The 21,908-nt window shown below is 40.7% G+C and overlaps 1 protein-coding gene across 1 annotated transcript in view; it reads left to right on the forward strand.

Moving 5' to 3' along the window:
- Nucleotides 1-21,908, forward strand: part of MALRD1 (MAM and LDL receptor class A domain containing 1) — a 268,805-nt gene that overhangs the window by 149,999 nt on the left and 96,898 nt on the right. The window contains exons 30-32 of the mRNA XM_088654242.1: nt 9,943-10,123; nt 15,784-15,912; nt 21,384-21,545. Coding sequence (XP_088510368.1) covers nt 9,943-10,123; nt 15,784-15,912; nt 21,384-21,545 — 472 coding nt within the window. The remainder of the gene's footprint in view (nt 1-9,942; nt 10,124-15,783; nt 15,913-21,383; nt 21,546-21,908) is intronic.

A 21,908-nucleotide genomic window follows, 5' to 3' on the forward strand; every position in this document is an offset into this window, starting at 1 on the left:
AAACGCCATTTACCTTCCTGCCAGAGTGGGACCTATTTATCTACTTGCACTTTGACATGCTTTCAAACTGCTAGGTGGGCAGGAGCAGAGACCGAGCAACGGGAGCTCACCCCGTCGCGGGGATTCGAACCGCCGAAATAGCAGCATTGGTGGGACATCAATGGATGCCCCAAACTCATCACAGAAGCCCTATACCTTTATACCAACCACCTGTTCTTTGGGGTACTTCCTCTTTGACTTCTGAGTTTGCAGCTACAATTACTAGAAATGCTAGCACTGAGAACCTAGAACTGGAAGATCAAGATTTCAGGAGAGAGAGGCAGGCAGGCAAAGACCACTTCACAGCCTGTTCCAGAATGACTTTCCTCTCCCCTAACCCAAGACAAGCTACCATAGGTTCTCCACCCCAATGTTTGTTGGTGCAGGGCTGAGCCCCTCCAATCATAAGCATGGAGCTGGACTCTGCGCTCAGACTCCCACCCAATGGTCTGCCTCTTCATGATGTGCATGCAACGTGCATGTTGAAGGGTTGGAAGAGGCCAAGCACTCACCTCTTGAGTTGAAGGCAACCATCTGAAGTCCATGTACCCAAAACCCTGGAGCCTGGAGTGGTGGCAAAAGGATGACCCCCTACCCTACCCTACCCTACCCTACCCTACCCTACCCTACCACTGTACTGTCTTCCAATGGATTGCTTCTGCTGCTGCACCTGCTGGTCCAGCCTCCAAGGCAGGGTGAGCAGAGACTACAAATCCTATCACGCCTTCACCCCCCTCTGTCAAGCTCACTTCCTCTGCTGGCAGATGTATGGGCACTGGGGAGAAAAAGTTAAATAACACTGATTATATGTCCGATTGTGGCATCTCCCGTTCCTCGGACAGCTTGAGCTATGTGTGAGAGGATGTGAACAGTTTGAAGTTGGGAATTATTTACAGTGTGGGACAGCCTCCAATGCACAATAATGTGTAAAGGTCACAACTAGGTGAGATTTAGTAGAGTGGTCAGAGGCAAAGTGTAGCTTTTGTTTTATTCTCTGCATTCTTTGGGGATTTGAGGGGTGGAAGCATAAACAAAGGATTGCAAAGGATGAAGAAATTTCACTACATAAACCAGCGTGACCTCTTTATTCCTGGAAGGAAATATAAAGTGGATTTGGAAATCACAATAAATAATTTATGGGAGTCCAGATGACTGACAAAAGGCAAACAGTGCTCCTATGTTTTTTAACTTGTTTATATGGAGAGAAAAGAGTGAGATGGAGAGATGCTTTTTCCACTGTTTTTTCTTCCAGTTTGTCAGTTGCTGTAGACAATAATTTCCTTGCTCTAATGACAGGGAATCAAAGAAAGTGTATGTTAATCTGTCCAGTGTGTCTTCAGGTTATTGATTTTTATTGTAAAGAAAGAAAAGGGTTATAAAATACAGTCCATAGGTTTTTGCTACAATTGTACTGAAATGTAAGTTTGTTTTAATTTCAGCTTCCATCAAAAGTAATACACATTTCTCCGAAACATTGATAACAGCTACACCATCATTTCCCAGCTCAGTTTTCTACAACAGGGATTTGATGTCAGCAAATCTAACAGGGTTTTTTAAAAAAAACTTCAGTGAGAACTTAGTCTATTGACAGGAACACAAATGGAGTAGAAATGTTAACAAATTACAAATGCTGTTACCTGGACAAACAATAGTGAAGTACTATTGGAAAACTGTCTCAGAATTAAGAATATCTTCATTAAACTTGCCTCCAAGGAGCTCAGGGTAGCTTTTTAAAACCCTCCTTATTATATCCTCATAATAACCCTGTGAGGTAGGTTACTCTATGACCTTGGCTCACCCAAGGACTATCATGGCAGAGTGGGGATTTAAACCTGCATCTCCCTGGTCTTAATCAGCACTCTAACCACTATACCACAGTAAGTTGGCACTCAGCAATACAGCTGCAAATAAAACATATTAAGTATGTTTTAAGTGCAGTATACAATGTGACACTGTATATTGGGAAACCCTGATGTTGGGAAAGATGGAGGGGACAATGAGAAGGGGACGACAGAGGATGAGATGGTTGGACAGTGTTCTCGAAGCTACGAACATGAGTCTGACCAAACTGTGGGAGGCAGTGGAAGACAGGAGTGCCTGGCGTGCTCTGGTCCATGGGGTCACAAAGAGTCGGACACGACTAAACGACTAAACAACAAACAATGTTTTAAGTGCAATATACAATGTGACACTAGATGGCGATGGTGAGCCTTATGGAAAATTCAATGTATTTTTAAAAACGCTTTTTAAAAAAGCATTTTCAGAACCTTTTTTATATGTGTGTAGATTTCCACCCTAGTCTTCTCTACATTGGTCAGTTGGGTGATACAACCTCCTTGAAAGAAAGGTGGTACAGTGGTACCTCGGTTTAAGTACACAATTGGTTCTGGAAGTCTGTACTTAACCTGAAGCGTACTTAACCTGAAGCGAACTTTCCCATTGAAAGTAATGGAAAGTGGATTAATCCGTTCCAGACGGGTCTACAGAGTACTCAACCTGAAGTGTACTTAACCCAAAGTATGAGTGTAATTAGTTCTGGAAGTCCATACTTAACCTGAAGCGTACTATCCCATTGAAAGTAATGGAAAGTGGATTAATCCGTTCCAGAAGGGTCCATGGAGTACTTAAACTGAAAGTACTCAAACCGAAGTGTACTTAAACTGAGGTATGACTGTACCCATATATTCCGGTGTATAAGACGACTGGGCGTATAAGACAACCCCCAACTTTTCCAGTTAAAATATAGAGTTTGGGATATACTCGCCGTATAAGAAATACGACCCGGCGTATAAGACGACCCCCGACTTTTGAGAAGATTTTCTTGGGTTAAAAACTATATACGGTATATTGTCGGTTGTCTTACCAATTGTAGCCAGTCATGTTAACAATTGTTCTTCACTACTTTTACAGATTTTATATTGCTGTATGCTGTCCTGACATTATATGAGCGGGCAGTGTATAAATACTTCTATAAATATATTAAATAAGTAAATGCAATAATAAATAAAGAACATAAGGGTCAAAGAAGTTAACTGGAGAGGGATAATAGATCCCAAGATTTCTTTGCACACACTTTGTGTGGAGTGCATCCCTGTCCCTAGTACAAGGCTCAGGCAGTGATGGAGTAGGTAATAATATAGCTAATTCTGATTTGATATTTGGGTTCTTTGAGCCCTAGAAACAGGCAGATTTAGGGGAACATAATGGGTTCAGTCACACTGGGCATGGAGCCTCAGGGGCACCGCCAGGGGTACCATAAGTCTGATGTAGAATGGAGCATGAGAAGGGGGGCACTGAATTTTGACATCACAGAGTCACCACTGGTACTAAGTTAGTTCAAAAACAGGAACTCTTTAGAAAAATGCTGGCTGTCTGCATAGGATTTCTTTAAAAAATAATTGATTTTTATTAAAGATTTTATATTACAAAGTAGACTAATAAACAAAAGAAGACATAACAGAACAATGTATAAAGTTGATATTCAATACGAAAGTTCTATATATCGCAGAATATAAACCATGTTTTTATGTTTCAAAACTACACGCTTTTATATACAATATTATATCCCTCGTTATTGGTCTTTGTTTTTTTGCACATATTAACAATATAAATATGAATCAAACCAAACAAATAAAAAAGAAAAAATGATAATTAACGAAATTGTATTCCAAAGTCATATATAAATTATTCTATCCTTCTTTACCTAATTATCTAATACTTCTTTACCTAATTATCTAATACATTCCTACATCAGTTAGTATCCTTAATTCTATTATTCCAATCCTGCTCACTCCCAAGTCACTCAAACCCTAGCATAGACAGCAAACTTTTACTATACTTTTGAACGTATATCTTATTTCTGCATAGGATTTTGACTAACCCTCAGATGAAATAATAAACATAGCTTGGAGGCAAGGGTATACTGGGAGGGTGGAAGTAAGTGAGGAGTCTAAAGCCTAACTACAGAGAGAAAGAAGCCTGCTGTCTTGAGATCCATCATGGGGACAGTGCTGTTTAGAAAAGAGTTGTGTGTATCAGTTTCCTGGGATTGTCCTAAAATGGAATTGACCATGTGGATAGTCCAATTAATTAAGGAGGAGTGTGCTTTCCATCTCATAATCATACCCAATGGGGAATTATTCGCTGAATTAAGGGGTTAATTGTATTTAGATATGGCACTGGATTCTTGAATTAATTTGAGGAGATTCACACAATAGGCTTTCCCTGTCCACCACAGCGATACACTCATGGCTCAGAGCAAACTCAGATCCCACATAGTCTCAGATCATATGGCAAGATCCAGTTGAACTTCTCAGTAAGGCTTCCCTTCAGCAGGTGATTGGTACTGTCAATGTGCACAGTGCTCACAGTGTTTTAAAATAGTGTCCTTGCACACACCAATGGCATGCATGTAGCGCAAGCACTCACAGTCCCCAAAGAACTGACAGAAATGATCCTGTGATGAATGTGGGATTAGTTTTTCTTCTCCAAGCAAACTCCATAAATGTTATACTGAAAAGTATGTTTTTGGATCTTTCAAACAGAATTTCAGTTAAGAATGATGGCCTATTTATACTCGAATATTTTCACTGTATTTGATGTTTTATTAAGTATTTATAAATTTTGTAACAGCAGAAGCTAAGCAGTGTAATAGTAATGGGCTCTTCTAGCAGTTCCAGACCCTGAAATGTTTACAAGGTTTGAAAAATAGCCATTTATGTATGTGATCCTAATGTCCTTTGGTATTTGAACTCATAGATTTCAATGGTGCTGTTCCCTGTACAACAGATAAAGCATATCTGTAAACGTGTCTAAAGGATTACGAGCCTCAATGCTTCAATACTGGAAATGTCTAATTCACTTTATTATCAGTAAATACTTAAATGGAGCAATTTTGCATTATATTTTTCCATTATTAATTTCCATTTCAGTTAAAGCTTCTGCTTAATTCTCCAATCAATGGCTAGCTCTCTTATTAATTAATCAGACTCTTCCTATTAATAATGTTTTGGAATGTTTTCTCACACAAAAGAGATTTCAAGGGCAAACTGCATGTATGTGCAAAGACAACTAAAAGATTAGATGCAATTAAGTGTCTTGAGTCTTTGTATTCACGTATATATATGCCCCCACACACTTCTGTGATGCAGAACTATCCAAACTTGTCCCTTGGAGTTTGTCAATCTCACATACTTCACTGACAAATTTGTCTAACTGGTCTCTATATCTAGGGTTGCCATATTTCAAAAAGTCAAATTCCTGACACCCGCAACATTGTTTAGCTTTTTTAAGAAACCCACCAAAATTGTTGAGCTTTTTTTGGGTAGACCTCCCCACCCACCACCATGGTGGTGGGGTAGCAATGGAGAAAAGTGCACTCAATGGGTTTTATGGAGGAAGAGGAGGAGAAAAGGAGAAAGATGGCCATACTGCAGCTGGGAGTACATTTGCACTCACCATTCAGGAGAAAAGAGGTACACTTGTTTTCTAGAGTCCAGCAGCAGAAAGCTCCATGTTGCTGTGGAGTGAGGAGCTGTGTGTGCAGAGAGTCAGAAGGAGGCATAGTTAAGCAGGGGCAGACTTTGGTCTTTCCAATTACAGCTGTCCCCTGTGTGAGGCCAAAAATCGGGGTTCTCCACCTATTGCCTTTCATTCTGCTCAATTCACGACATCATAGTTGCGGTGCCCTGCAGCGCCCAGTGCAATAAGACTGATCATGCTGCCCCAAATCCACCTCATGAGTTAAGGCTGTGAGTGAAGAGACTGAGCCTTGAACAACAAACCCTCAGTTATTCTAGTATATGAAAATATTCACGGACTTTGTCTTTTTAAATACAGTTGGGATCCCTTTCTATTTTTTATTTAACACTGCACCAGAACGAACTTTTTCCTCCTTAAAATCACTTGCAAGATCCCTGGATGCCTCTCTAATGTGCATGCCTGCCCTCCATTTTTAAAAAAAATATCTTTATTGAGTTTATAAACATAGAAAATAATAAGAAGAAAGAAAATACAAATAGCAAATAGTTTCCCATAAAGGAAAAAGGTAGCATTTAAGTTTACAAACTGCTCATATCTGTGTTCCAGTTCAATTAATTGTTGCTACCTACATATAATTTAATGTGCCTGTATACAATGTAACAAACAGAAAGAACAAGAAATGTGAATACTTCTGATTAAGTCCATAATGCTCTTCCTGTTGTAACCATTAGATCCAAATATCGTCTTCCTACTTATATCCATTATTTAATTTGTCATTATTGTTTTTTGTATTAATACCATATGTTGTTACTCATTCTTCTGACGTCAGAAAGCCTCTACTATTGCAGTATCCTTGGAGATATTCTCTCACCATTTTCCATTCCTTGTCTACCTCCTTTTTGAGGCTCCTCTCACTAGTTCCATTTTTTTCGCTAACATTAGAAATTCTACCAGTTTCCCTTTTCCAATATCTGACTATTAGATTCCTGGCCGTGGTGACTGCATACATGAACTGTGGTCTTATTTTGTTTTTAATATCAGATGTCATTATGCCTAAAAGAAATAGTTCTGGTTTCTTAGAGATGCCCGCCCTCCATTCTTATGGCATAATCTTATGGCATAATTGCAAACTGTGTCTTCGTTACATTGTCTAATAACAATGATCATATCCCTTGCTACCTTCCAGTTTTATTATTGCATGAACTGGCGGCAGTTTTCTTCTTCAAAATTTAAGGAATATATTGATAAACACATAGGACATGTTTAGGTACTAGAGCGTAGAGAGAAGTAAGTAAGTAGCAGGGACTGTATTGCAAGCAACAAGTGCTGGCTTATGAGTAGCCTCCGTGCATGGAGTACTTTCTACCTTTTTTACTTTCTACCAGCTGAGGTTGCTGCCCCTCAAGCTGACAATTATACAAGCTGTGGAGTGTGTGCCACTGTTCAAACCTATCCGTCATGTCTACTCAAAGGTAAGTCCCACTCAATTCAATGGGACTTATTTCCATAGCTGCCAAGTCTCCTGCTGAAAAATGCGGGATCAGCAGCGGCGCGGCACCGGAAGTCGCTTCTACGCATGTCCGGACATGCCTAGAAGCAACTTCCGGTGCCACTCTGCCTGATTTTCAGTACCCAGGCATGGGCGGAGCAGCACCAGAAGTCGCTTCTACGCATGTCCGGACATGCGTAGAAGCGACTTCCGGTGCCACGCTACCCATGTCTGGGCACCGGAAATCGGGCGGCACCAGCACCCAAAATGGAGCCTCCCTGGCAGGTAGGAAATCTGGGGGATATACGGGATTTTTTCCAATCCGGGCTGCCAGTGGGAAATGGTTTAAAATACGGGAGTTTCCCATGAAAAATGGGAGACTTGGCAGCTATGCTTATTCCAGTCAAGTATGTGTGTGACTGCAGTCTAAGAGGATGTAATTCTCATTCAGTTAAACGTTTCAATCCACTTTAATGATACTGGTTGTAGGCCAAATGTGGCCTTGACATGAATAATGAATGGATTTTTAGCATTCCAAGTGAGGAAGGTTCAGAAGTCATTGTGGGCAAATTTGTTGTGTAAGCCACCATTGATTTTCATTGGCATTCGTATTGTTTCTATAGCTAAGTACTAATTGGGGCCTTGTTTGTTTTAGTTTGCTGTTAATCATCCCATAGCTGCCAAATCAGCTGCACATAAGAGAGACCTAGAGCAGCTATGTATTCAGAAAGTCTGTGTTCACTCCCTGGAATTGACTGCACTAGTAGAAGTGTTTTATATTTCTCTATCTACAAACATGGTGGAATTAGTTAAATTGTGCTGCTCATGTGCCGTTGAATTAATGTTGACTATGCAACATGTGCATAGGAGTAGTTTGCTGGTTGCATATTTGAACTACATAGTGCTAACTTTTTTTGCTGGATATTACAGCTATAAATATATTACGTGGAGCATAACCATTTTAAATATTTATTCTAAAATAATGCATCTTAGCTACTGAGTTTGTGGCCACTGTGCCAGGTAGGGATGGATAAATCAGACTATTTCCAGTGTTTATTAATTTCACATTCATTCATAAGTCCCTTTTTCTCTTCTGGTGACTTTGACACCATTTAACTAACTGATCTATCTGGTCAGGTGCCCTTGTCTATTACTTGTGTTTTTAAGTAGTAGGTGATTCTGGATTCTTAATATGGGGTTGTTCCCTTGTAGTCCTATAGGTAAAGGGACCCCTGAACATTAGGTCCAGTCGTGACCGACTCTGGGGTTGCGGCACTCATCTCGCTCTTTTGGCCAAGGGAGCCGGCATACAGCTTCCAGGTCATGTGGCCAGCATGACTAAGCTGCTTCTAGTGAACCAGAGCAGCACACGGAAACGCTGTTTACCTTCCCGCCGGAGCGGTACCTATTTATCTACTTGCACTTTGACGTGCTTTTGAACTGCTAGGTGGGCAGGAGCTGGGACCAAGCAATGGGAGCTCATCCTGTCGCGGGGATTCAAACCGCCGACCTTCTGATTGGCAAGCCCTAGGCTCTGTGGTTTAACCTACAGTGCCACCCGCGTCCCTGCACCGCCCACGTCCTATAGTTGTAGTAAAATATAATCTAGCCCTTGGGTTGCATGCTGTCAGAGCACTTTACCCCCAAAGTTGGAGGCTTTTTGAGGATTGCTTATTTGTGTGAATCTCCTATGTACACAATACAGAAAATGTTAACAAAATCAATAGTGTATTTTCAGACAAAAAAAATTGCCTGCAGGCACTACATAATATATTTTACTTTTTTGTGGCACCTTAAATTGCTGGTGTTGTGTAACCCAGCCTTAGCTTTGCCATGTAATAAGAAAATTTGCTCATTTTAGCTGCTTGGATGATTTGAAGCCTGAAGAAGTAGCAGCTGGGAAAGGCATCAAGAATGATGCAACACTTTTGAAAATAGGTCCTGTACGTGGCAATTTGTACTTAACTGTCTGTTCATTGAAGAATCAGATTTATCATCATCATCATCTGTTTATTTATATGCACTTTCCCACAAAAATTTGCCCAAGTGGCTCACAATGTATCAAACAAACTACAATAATATCTCAATTCAAAAAGCAAGAACAAAAAAATCAGCATGTAAATAAATCTATACACGATCTAAAACAAAATATAAAACAATACAAATGTGCTGACCTAACTTAACAGCTTAAAAGTACAGAAGAGAGAGAATAACGTCCAAAACAGAAGCAAAATGGTTGTGTACAAACCTTGGGGGGAAGGCATTGTTCCCTAAGGACATTTCACAGAAGCTTACTATAATTAGCTTACATGTATTGGATGGTAGGAACACCTCTCAATTGTGGCAGCCTTTACTCCCAGCTCTGACCTGGGTCTCCTCTCTCAGTCATTACCCTCATTCTCACCTGCACAGGTAAAGATTTCCAGTCCTCCTTCAAGACCCACATAGCCCCTTCCTGAAAGTTTGACATGATTATAAAAGTTGTGTTGCATGTAATGCGACAGTGAAAGTGGAGGGTGCCTGAGTGAGTCACATCATTTCCCCATGCATCAGGAATCTTGTGCAATGTGACCCTTTGCACATTTACCCATGGATGTTTAAGTTTTCTCTTTTCATGAACCAAGGACAATGGTTGCATGACCAACTTGCACATTCCCTTTCAGTCTTTATTCTCTGCTGTAAGTCAGGGGTTGCCAACATGGCTACCTCCAGTTGTTGTTGGACTGCAACTCCAAACAGTTCCAGCCACTATGGCCAGTGGTCAGGGATGTTTGTGGTGATAGCTTCCAGATGATGACTATCCCTGCTTAAACTAACAGTGTTTCTTGTAACTTTCACATTCTCTTACCCACATTACATACTCATGGCAGGTGCAAGCTTAGCATTCTAAGTTTTGCATTCACTCCAGCTTTATTCTTTTCTTTTCTTTTAAGACTGAGAGTGGACTTTTAAAGGTTTGGAGTGATTCTGGAGACTATGGTGGCCTGTGGACGAAAGCCGAAATACATCTGGGGAAGCTGAGAAATTTTGAAGTTCTGTTTGAAGGCGTTCGGATCAAGGATCTTGGAGGAGGAGCAGCAATAGATGACATTGTATATGAGAACTGCAGCACAGGTAAGGACTTCTTATTTAAAATGGTATATGCTGAAAAAATAAATGCATAGAAACTTTTTTTTTTAAAAAAAAGCAATGCAATAATGGTCAGGTTCACACATAACACTAAGCCGAGTTCATTGTCTTACTTTGTTCAACTCACCAACTCGAGCAGTTTCAAGAAGCATAGGCCTTCAGTATATTAAATAATAAATTTACAGCTTATTAAAAAATAAAATCACAGCTATATTTTGCTGTTTGGTGGTTATGACAGTGTCTTTACCTTCTATCCCAGGAATAGCTAACATGGTGCCCTCCAGTTGTGGTGGCCTACCACTTTGCCCCCTCCTGTTCTATCTCCCCTGCATTATTCTCACACATGGATGCCCAAACACTAGCCCTTTTAGTCTCAAGTGTCTGCTACCACATTCTTTGTGTGATTTACTCTACAGCAAGAAACAGAAATTCGCAGAAATGTAGAAAGCCAGATTCAGATATTATGACTTTATGACAAATCCATGGTCGCAGCTGGGATTATCTGTACCTCAATGTCTTCACCCACAAATCTTTCCAGTTGTGTGTGGATCCACCTGCCAAGGCTTCAATGCCTACAGGCAGAATTCTCTGAGAGTCAATATAATTTGTTAAGCTTGTTTTATGTCAGAATCAACACAAATCTTTTGATTAGCCCTGACTGAGTAAAAATCCCCACAGATTTTCGAACTGATAGCACACCTTATTTGATACGACTTCTCGCTACCGCCTGAGGAAATGCTTTATCAACCTTTCCCCAGAAACAGCTGTCAAGGTCATCCATAGACATACATGTTGCTGATGGTATGGTGCTGTTCCTATATCAAATGAACTGGCAAAACACCCTGATACAAAAATACCTGAAAATGAAAGTGCTTATCCAAATGTATTTTGAGGAATCCTAATAAGCTTTATTGCTCTTTGAAATAATTCTACTTCCAAGAAATCTTTCTGAACTTGTACCTAAATAAATAAATATTTTGTTGTTCATCCCATGGATCTAAGACTTTAGCTCCAAGTTCTTCACTTTCTGTTCCTGAACAGTTTTTTAAACTATGCCTTTATAGAAAAGGGGAAAGGGGAATCACTGAGGAATCACTGAGGGCACAACCCACAAAGGATGCTTTCCTCTGTAAGATCCCCTTAGATAAAAGGTTATCCTCTGAATTCAAAGGCATTTTGGTTACTAAACGTTTTATGGCTTTTAAAGAAGAGCATTGTTGGTGCAATAGTCTCCTGCATGTGGCATTTTCCCTTTAAGTAGTTCTCCTCTCAGAGAAAGAGTTCATTCATCAGTCATCCTCTTTATTAGTGTTTTAACATTCACACCTCCTCTTCTTTGCCTGGTCCTTCATTTAATACTGGCTGTGCATCTTCAGAACACAGAAATGTTCCTCATTATTCCTTAAGATAGGAAGAGCTACAGCTACCGGTAATTAACTATTGTCCACAGTACATCTAATTCAAAGAAATGCAGGATAAAAAGAAAACAAAGTAAAATATGACAGCCTTCTTTTTCTGTTTGTTTTCCTCCCTGTAATTTCTTTTTATACTTAAAGGTGATCGTCCTTGGTTTCATTTGGATTCACAGGAGCAACATTCATAGAAACAATATAACCTTCAAAGAAACAATATAGCATTAAGAGAAATAGAGGGAGGGGGAGAGAGATACCTGCCTTTAGGTTTTTTGTTTGTTTGTTTCAATGCAACACTTTATTCACATCCACACTCAAAAGTTCTCTGTTTTGAAAGTAGTGTGTCAATGGCTACCGTATCTCAAAAACATAGCATGACAGCACTTATATGTTAAGTATTTTTAGAACTCTTACCAATTTTAACTTTGATGTCTACTACAATAATTTAAAAGCTGAGAAAATATTTGCATGACTAGCTATTTAATAATAATAATAATCCTTCTTGAGAGTATGCCACAGACATGGTCCAAGATTAATAAGTTTTGATTTTGATCATATGCACTGAATCACAGCACCTGTGCATGGCTGGCAATTTCCCCCCTGTTGGGTGCTTCAGTTCTTCCCACTGTGAGTGATGCTTTGTGCTAACATGATTACATTTGGTATCTGTCCCCAGTGTCATTGATCATTTGCTGCGGGTGAAATTTTTCCAGACTGTTACAAACTATTCAGGGCTTGCTCATCAATAGTATATTATAAATGCAGAAGGCCCAGCAGGGGGCTGACATCATCACTAAGACAAGAAAAAAGAGATGGGCAGCACATATTAACAGAGAAAGGAGAAAGCCCAGGCCAGGATGGTACAGACGTGGTTTGTTTTATAAACATCATATAAAATACCACATGTCTATTAAAAAAATTCTAATAGATTTTAACCTACTAAAACCAATTTCACCCAACACTTAGCATTTATACATTGCTGCTGCTCTCTATGCATTCAAAGCACTTAAGATTATCTCAGGAATCGTACAACAAACAGTAAGGAAAATGAAATGCATTGCAATAAGCAGTGCAGGACATCGATATTACAGCTTTTTATATTTCTGTTTCCCCAACATGTTATTCTTGGCTGGTTCAAGAATAACATGTCTTCTTTTATTTTCTTTTTTCTTTGGCATCCTTTTTAGTTTGTTCAGTTTGTCTTGTTTTTGTAAAAGTATCCTGAATGCTCCTAATTATGACAAACAGTGTTCTGAGTGAAAACCATTTTCTTCCTTCCTTAATGAAATGTCAACATTCAGCCATGGGCTGAAAAACTGGTAAAGGGATGCCTTGCATTTAGTAGGGATGGGGGAGAAGTTTGGTTTGAATCACAAATTCACAGTTAAAGAAACAGTTGCACAAACTGAAATACAACTAAACTTCTCTGGAACTTCTCTGAATTTTGTGATGCAGTTCTCTAACCAATACATGTGTATATTAGGGGAATAGCTCTGGGAAGCATGAAGGCAATTGCTCTTGCCTGCTGTTGCTTTTGTATTCAATGAAAAGTAACCCCTAAACTTGGAGATTTCATATTGTCATCATGACTAGTGTTCACTGGTCCACAAGTAAAGCCAAAGATTAATTTCTCTACATTGAAAGAAGAGGAAAATGTCCTCTATGCATTTGAATGCATTGCCCATCTTGGTGTGCTGAGGTTGGGATTCAATTGTTTTTCAGGATCCCACACTTGAGGCACCAGCTTCTCCTCTGTTGCTTATATTTGTGTGTTGCCTTGTCCTTACATCTCCAGTTGTAGTAATACAGTTGGCATTCCAGGTATGTGTTTGTATCTTCAGCCCAGAAGCAGAATATCTTAATTTCAATTGTTAGCAATAAAGCATTTCCACTTTGGTGGCTCACTTTGAATACACATTGCTCTTTCATCTGTTTACCCAGCACCAAGTTCTCTCTTGTGAATGCTTTTATGGACAGGGTTATATAGCCTCGTGTTGTGCTCTTCGATAGGTGTGATGTGTGTTCCATGGCTCAGCCAATATGCCTTAGTTTGCTGACGTTTGTCAGAAGAACCTCATACCTGATTCACCAGGAATGGTGATAGTGGTATTGCCTGGAATCAAGGGAGGGGCTGTCTTTTGGCTTCCCGCACAGCCAGTGGATTATATCGGTTCCTCTGTTGGCCACAGGAGTGGTCAGGAGTCACCTGCAAAATTCAAATGCGAAATGGCCTATTATGGCCAGGAAAGGAGGAGGATAAAAGTCAGCTGCACTTTTTCCTAGCAGTGCACTCCAAATTGGCTTTAGGTGTCTTTATGATGTCCTTCCATGCCCCCCCCCCGGCCTTTGCGGCTCACTGTACCTGCTCCTTCAATATTATCCTCCATCATGGCTTTTGGGTTGGAGAGGGAGGAGGTAGTCAGATGTAATCTTCAGCTATCAGTTGATTTCAAAGTGAGTCTTTTAAGCTTGTTTGCAGGTATATTGTAGCCTCATTCAGGCATCTGCCTGAACATGCATGGGAGCAGGGGTGTACATGCAAGTTCAGCCACCAACTTCCCTGGGTATGTGGGCTCCTCCTAGACTTTTATATGTATAGCACAGCAGTTTGCCAAAGCTTCTAAATGCATTAGGTCAGGGCCCATAGCTGCCAAGTTATCCCTTTTTTACAGGGATTTCCCCTTATGCTGAATAGGCTTCCTCGCGAGAAAAGGGAAAACTTGGCAGCTATGTCAGGGCCGTCTCTAGGCCTGGGTCCAGTGGTGCGGGGCACCAGGGCGACAGGCCACCAGGGGCGCCGCTGTGCCCGCTGCGCTCGCTGAGAGGCACAGCGGAGGCCGCCCCAGGCACACCTCTCAGCACTTTAGCAGCTTCAGGCCACTCTCTGGAGGTGCGCGGGCCTGGGGCCGCCTCCGCCACGCGCAGGGGGCGCAACAGGGGGCGGGCAGTGCAGGGCGCCGGCCCTCCAGGTGGCAGCCGCGCTGCGCCCACCCGCCGCACTGGGAAGCAGGGCAGGGGGCGCCAGAGGGATCTGTCGCACCATGGCACCAGGTATGCTTAAGACGGCCCTGCATTAGGTTGAACATGCTTGGGAAAACTCCCCAAGATTAGAAATTCTAGCTGATCTTGCAACGTTTTCTGAGTGTGTTAAACCAAGCACACTTTGAAATCCCTTCAGACCTTCATGCTAAACAAATGAAGATAATGAGATATGTATATCTGAGTCAGATTTTATGATAGGCCATTTTTTTCTTGCCTTTGGTATTCAGTATTACAGTGTGCAATGGGTTTAAAATTTCTTGTACACCCCAGTCAGCATATTATTATTATTATTATTATTATCATCATCATCCCTTTTTATTACCAAGCATGTTTTATTTTAAGTTTTGCTTTCAAGATACAGCATAACTTATTTGTTAATTGTATTTTGTACTTTTGTATTTTGTACTTTTGTATTTTAATACTTCTGTTGAAAGCTGCCCAGAGTATTATTATTATTATTATTATTATTATTATTATTATTATTATTATTATTATTATTATTACTGTAATACAACAAGTAGAGTTTGTTCAACAGACTAACTGAAATGCAGTACTTGCATTTAACCTTCTGCAATTATTTTCACTGATTATACCAGTACTTACTTGCTGGGTATTTGTGGGTGTCCTAAGCTTTATTTTCCCTCTGCCCTCACCTTCCCTCAACCATACAGGAGCTGGAGCTGGCAAAAGAGAGATTTCCTGACTTACTCAAACTATAGGAGTCCTCTGTTCTGCATTGCAAAAGGCACCGAGAACTCCATAATCCTGAAAACTCATGGTGCAATGGTGGAGGCGGTGCCTTTGGGAAACAGAAGGAACCCTATGTCCAAGTTTGTGTGTGCATATTGGGCTTCTCGTCATTGCTGCCTTTGTTCTATGTATTTTTGTCTTTACTGGCAATGAATGTTATCATACCCCCCATGCATCTGGAGACCAAACAAGGCAAATGAAGCGTTGTCTTCATGCTGAATTGAATTTCAGTCTACTTAAAGCTTCTCATCCATTAAGCTCTGAATATGGCCAATAGAGCAGTCTAGGCAGGTACAAGCCATCATTAAATGTGAGCAGGATTGAATAACATCTGCTGGAAGCAGAAAATCACTAAAGTGATGGGTACAATGGGTAAACAAATAAAAAAGGGCATTCTTTGATTTAATTAAAGTATTGATTTAGCTGTCCTGTTGGTTCCAGTTGGAGAGGATTCTGGGGTGTGCCCTACTGTTACCGACTTCGTATGTTGGAACAAGAAGTGCATTGAATCTCACCTTGTTTGTGACTACAAGGCTGACTGCAAAGACTTGTCTGATGAAGCTGATTGCAGTAAGTACTTCTCTCTGCATTAATGCAAGCTGCTTTTTTTAAAGCTTAAGTGCTATAAAATAGCTACTCAGGACAGGATTGTTATGGACATGTTGCTTCTGAGCTGGTTCCCCTTGACTTTTTTCTTATATCTGGATACATTTGCTACACCAAATAGACTCCAATCGTATGACCACTTTCCTGGGAATAAGCCTAGGGAAGTCAACTAAAGTGGCCATAGTTGGAAGTTCCATGGCTCATCTGTTCCCCACTTGGCTTCAGGATGGGAACTTCCACTGAGACACCTTTAGGGGTTGTATCTTGAGAAGTTGCACATGCTTGGGGTTAGGGTGGTACACCATGTCACCTCGCATCCAAAAATAAACTAAAGATTCCACTCAATGCTTTATCTGCTACACAAGATGGCACAAGCACAAGCATGCCTAGCCATGCATAGAATTGATGTCCAGCACTCCAGCCTTTTATTAGATAGATAGATAGATGATTGATTGATCGAAAGATAGATATAGATATAAAATATATTCCCCCCTAAAACTAAAATACAAGCCATATCTGATCTCCAATTTTTCCACTTTCCCTTTAACCCCTGAATAAACTGACCAAGACTGGCTGTATCATTATTTTGCTACGGTATGTAAACCTGTCTTAAATGCACCAGTCCATTTCAGTTTGGTCTCAGTGGCCTGCCATAGACAAAATGGTTGGGATGTGCTCAGGTCAGGAGGAAACAGAAATAGAAATAACTGCATATGTGAAACCAGTTATTTTTGATTATCAATTTTCCATAGAACTGATAAATCCAGTTCTTAAATTAAGAAAATCAATGGGTTGATACTTGGATGGTGCAGAAAACTTACATGCATGAGCAACAAGGATTCCACAATAAACTCCTGTCTGGAAGCCCCCAGTGTTTCCTTTTTAACCATTTGAACTTTAAAACATTTTCTTCTGCCTTCCAGTTGGACAGTCTCCCATAGTTATTATGCCCCTTAAAAATCAGCAGTGGTAGTGATGTAGGGAAACTGCATGCGCACCTTGAAAGCACTTTCAATTTTGCTGAACTGCATTCAATTATGCATGGGCTTTATTAATAGCAGGCCTCGGTGCTGATGAACCATCTAGTCAAATGCCTTGGCATATTGAAATGAAAGCAATTTTAGAGACAAATGGAACAGTCCTTCCCCCGTCACCTGTAAATAGATTTGGCTTACATCAAAAAGAAAAGGATGTCAAGAAGGTGCAAACAGGCAGCTGACTTCATCGACCCAGCACATACTGCTCTTAAGTATTCCTTGTAAACAATGCAAGCTGAATTACACTGGCAAGATATTGTGATTGAATTATTGTAGCTAGGTGATCTTTTTAGTAATGACGAAATGGCAAGGCACAACATTTAAAGCATTTCAAAGTCTCATCCATTTCTGCAGTAGACAGAGATTATAAAAGAGTAGCCGCGTTAGTCTGTTGCAGCAGAATTTGGAGAGAGTTTTGTGACACCTGGGAGACACATTTATCATGCCGTGAGCTTTGGGAGGCAAGAGCCTACTTCATCAGATGCACAATACGGGAGGTGCTCAGTGCATCTGATAAAGAGCATTGAAACTTGGATTTGTCATAGACCCTGACAGTGAGTCTGAAACCGATTCAAAAGAAGAAGCAATCCCATATCTGGTCCCCAGCAAAGACCTATATACTGACATAGTAGAGATGCTTTACAGGACCTGTTTGTTTGTTGCTTTTTTTGGTATTCCTAAAAGCCCTGTTGGTTCATGTGGTCTTGTTTGGTGGCACTGCAGCGTAGCAGAAATTAATGCAATAACTCCCACTGCTTGATAGCTGCTCTGATGGTGCAGCGAATGAAGCGCCTGGGCTCTGCTGCCAGAAGCTCCCAGTTCAGCCCCCTGGTGCCGAGTAGGTGTAACTCATGTGAACCTTTCCCTATGCCTGGGGTGCCAGTTGGGTTGGCAAGAAAAGGCCCACACAATCTGCCCTACAGTCTGCCCTCCTGCAGTATGAGACCTCACTATATGGAAGCAGCTCTGACACTGCTGGCAATGTGTGTGAAGGGCACTTTAATCTCTGCTTGCTCCAAATTGTGGCTCTTGATTTTCTGACACTTATAGAAGAACTGTGCCTCTCAGGGCTGAAGTAGCACCCTTGTGACTACCTGGGTGGCATGGCAACAATCTATGTAAATAGCGTTCACCTGGCATCTCCTGCATTCAGGTCTGAGCAGAGTCAACAATCCCATTTAGCCAAGAGTAATACTGCCCCGTTCATTTGGTTAGGAATACATTTAACAAGTACTACTGCAATTACTATTCTTTATGGTTTTGCATTGATCTGGCATGCTAAATAAATCTCTGTTGTTTCCTTTCTACAAGAGTGCTGGAGTATTCTATTGCATTGTTGGTTGTCGGAGATACCAAAAGTAATCCCACCTATTTAGATTGATTTCTTTTGCTCAGGCAAGGTGGTTTGTAATTGAAGACCAGATTCATTCATAGTCACATAATAAAAAGTGGGGAAACCGAGAGTTTTTCAGATACCAAAGGGGGAAAAAATCAATTTAAATTAAAGTCTTTTCAAATTCAAGTTAGCTCTTTAAACTTTTTCAGTTACAAGAATGATCAAAATACACAGAAAACATTTGAGCCTTTAGCACTCCATCCCACATTTTGATCCAAGGTGCTTTCATGCATGACACAACATTTTCCCAAAATCCATTTCCAGTGTCTAAATAGAGAAATCATTTAGTCCGATGCCTGATATATGCAAGCACTTGCTCCTTAATAGACAAGAGAGTGTGTTGACCTGCAAGTAGCTCTATTTTGCCAAACTATACATTCATTGTTTTTCTTTTACTTATTTTTTTCCTTTGAAGGGCTATTCACCCACAGGAAATGTCACTTGGGGGCTATAGCTGATGGTGAGCAGAGTCTGAGGCCCAGCAGGTTGCCTTTTCCTTTCTCAGCTGCCTCATTCCTTCACTAGCCTTCCCTTGTTCACACTTGCCCAGCAATTCATTCCCAGAGTGACAGCCCAAAGAGCAAGAGCATGTCCACAGTGCTTGAAGTGTCAAATAACACTAAAACTCTTGTGGAATTAAGCCAAGGGCCAGAGTGGTACATCTGAGAACCCTACAGACAGGACCTCCTATCCATGTGTTTTTATATACAGTCATACCTCATGTTGTGTCCGCTGCGGGTTACGTTTTTCCAGGTTACGAACGCAGTGGACCCAGAAGTGTTTACTTCCAGATTTTGCCGCACGCACATGTGCATAAGCATTCTGCACGCTTCGCGCATGCGCAAAAGCGCTCTATCGTGCTTTCGCGCATGCACAAAAGCGCCACTCAGGTTGTGGACTTTTTGGGGTGCGAAGGGCACCCCGGAATGGATCAGGTCTGCAACCCGAGGTACCACTGTGTATGTGTGTGTGTGTATATATATATATATATATATATATATATATATATATATATATATACACACACATACCACTGTGTGTGTGTGTGTGTGTGTGTGTGTGTGTGTGTGTGTGTATTACATAAAACAGGGGGAGTTTTGCAGCAAATGCATTGCTGTACAATCGACTCACCAGCAGCAACAGCTCACATATCAGAGACACAAAAACAGACCCTTGCATGTACAAATGCCTGCCAGCATAGGATAAGACTTTATGCATCCAATGAAATGGAATCTAGTTTCCAACAGCTGATGGAAGAATAAATGGATTCAGAGAAAAGAAGGAACACTCTAAAACTGAACTAAATAAGTCAGCCAGTGAACAAGGATCAAGATAGCAGGAGGAAAGATTCACATTCTTGTCAAAACAATAACAAGTGAATGAGAAGCCAACTGGTTTGAATTCTCACATGTGTCTAAGGAATCTTACACTTCCCACAGTGCAGATGCACCTAATCCAAATCTGGCTTCTGCCGTAGGTCCTGTCGTATGTTAACTTCCCTCCATGGCACCCAATATTAGTGCAATCCTCTACTCAGAAGTTCAATGGTGCTTAATTCCCATGTGTTTAGGATTGCAGCCAAAACCACCCACAATGATTATGCCTTGTTACTAGGTCAGAGCCAGGCTAGAGAAATGCCCAAGAGAATCCAAAGTCACATGGGTGAAATATTTGGTTTCTTTCAAGTCTGTCTTTTTGGGTGAAGGTCCAAACATTTTCTTCATATTTAAGCTGGCACATATTTCTGTTTTGCCTATGCAAAGACCTGCTTATATATCTCTCTCACCATCTGGAAAACCTGAGCGTTTCCCCCCAAAGCAGCAATACTTCTTTGCTGGGAGGTCATTTATCATCTTAACATATGTAAATTTGGATTTCTGCCTCTGAAAGTTGCACCAGTTAACAAAGTTGTACTATCATTATTTTGAAAAATGTAATCATCATTTTTGACCTCTATCTGAACTGATGTGTTTCTCTCTAGTCTCCTTTTGTGAGCAGGTAAGGCTCTTGCATTCGGCTGAGCTTTTGGAGGCTGGTGGTGACCTCTTTAATAATAATAATAATAATAATAATAATAATAATAATAATAATGAACTTTTATTTCTATCCCGCCCTCCCCGACTGAAGTCGGGATCAGGGCGGGTAACATCAGATACATAACACCGATATAAAACCAAACAATAATTAAACTACCTCCTAAAAACACGTCAAAATCAAATTAAAGTCTAATTAGATGGCTTTCTGCAGGGTTAGGTTTGGGATCTTTGGCTTTTCATAAAGTTTCAAATGTTATTTTTACTATTTTAGTTGAATTATTTATTTTGTATGGATTGCTATCATTTTTATTTAATTAATCAATTGATTTATTTTCTATACCGCCCTTCATCTCTGATTATCACAAGGTAATTTTCAATATAAAATAATAATAATGCACAACATAGTAACAAACAAAAGCAATAACACACAGTTTGAAAGGCCATAGATTTCATTAGCCAAAGACCTGGGAGAAGAGGAATGTTTTTGCCTGGCATCTAAAGATGGGTAATAAAAGTACCAGGTGAGCTTCCCTGGGGGGAGCATTCCACAAGTGGGGAGCCACTACAGAAAGGACCTGTTCTTATGTCGCTGCCCTCCGGACCTCTCATGAAAGAGACACATGAAGAAGGGCCTCAGATTATTATTGCAGGGTCCATGTTGGTTCATATGGGGAGAGGCAGTCCTTTGTATTTTCAAATGGTTGTAAACCACTTTGTGAACAGAGTTGTATTATTACAAGTAAATAAATAAATCAAGGATGGAGAACTGGATCTGACCATCTTGACAGGTAGATGGGACTGACCACTTTCACCAGGTGACCCATTTTCCCAATCCCCTCCCCAATGGTTTGAAATTAAACCATGCAGGCAGAAGACCCAATTATTGTTGGGCTATCAAAGCATCATGCTTGGCTCAATGGATGCTTCCATGATAATAAACAAATCTGGTTTTCTTTGTGTCTCCAGGCCAATATACCACTGTCCCAGGAAGTTGTAACTTTGAAACACAAGGCCACGACTGGACTGCTGTGTGTGGATTTACACAAGGTCCTAGAGATGAATTTGACTGGGACATTCATAGCAAAACTGTCACAGAACCAGGAGATCTACCCAAGGATCACACACCAGGTAATACACTGTTTTGGGGAAATGATTGAAAGCTGTTATTCCTGAATAACAGATATTCTCAAGCCATTTGCTGAATGAGCCAGGACAGTGGTGGACACGAAATCAGTTTTGTGTGCTGTGCAAGGAAGCAAACTATGGTGAGCAAACGCTACTGGGAACTAATTGGAAAATGCCAGTGGATATTTTGTTTTCTTTGGTGACAATGCAAGCATAAATAAGACACCACAGAAGACAGAGGAGAGATGGGCAAAGCAGAGTGCATTGGATTTTGCGTGATAGTGCTGCCTGAACGGGAATAAAATAAGGCAACCTGATGTGACCAGTTATCAGCTATTTTCATCATTGCTTTAGTTCACATCAGAC

Source organism: Zootoca vivipara, chromosome 11 (genome assembly GCF_965207765.1).
Source record: "Zootoca vivipara chromosome 11, rZooViv2.hap1.1, whole genome shotgun sequence".
Lineage (NCBI taxonomy): Eukaryota > Metazoa > Chordata > Lepidosauria > Squamata > Lacertidae > Zootoca > Zootoca vivipara.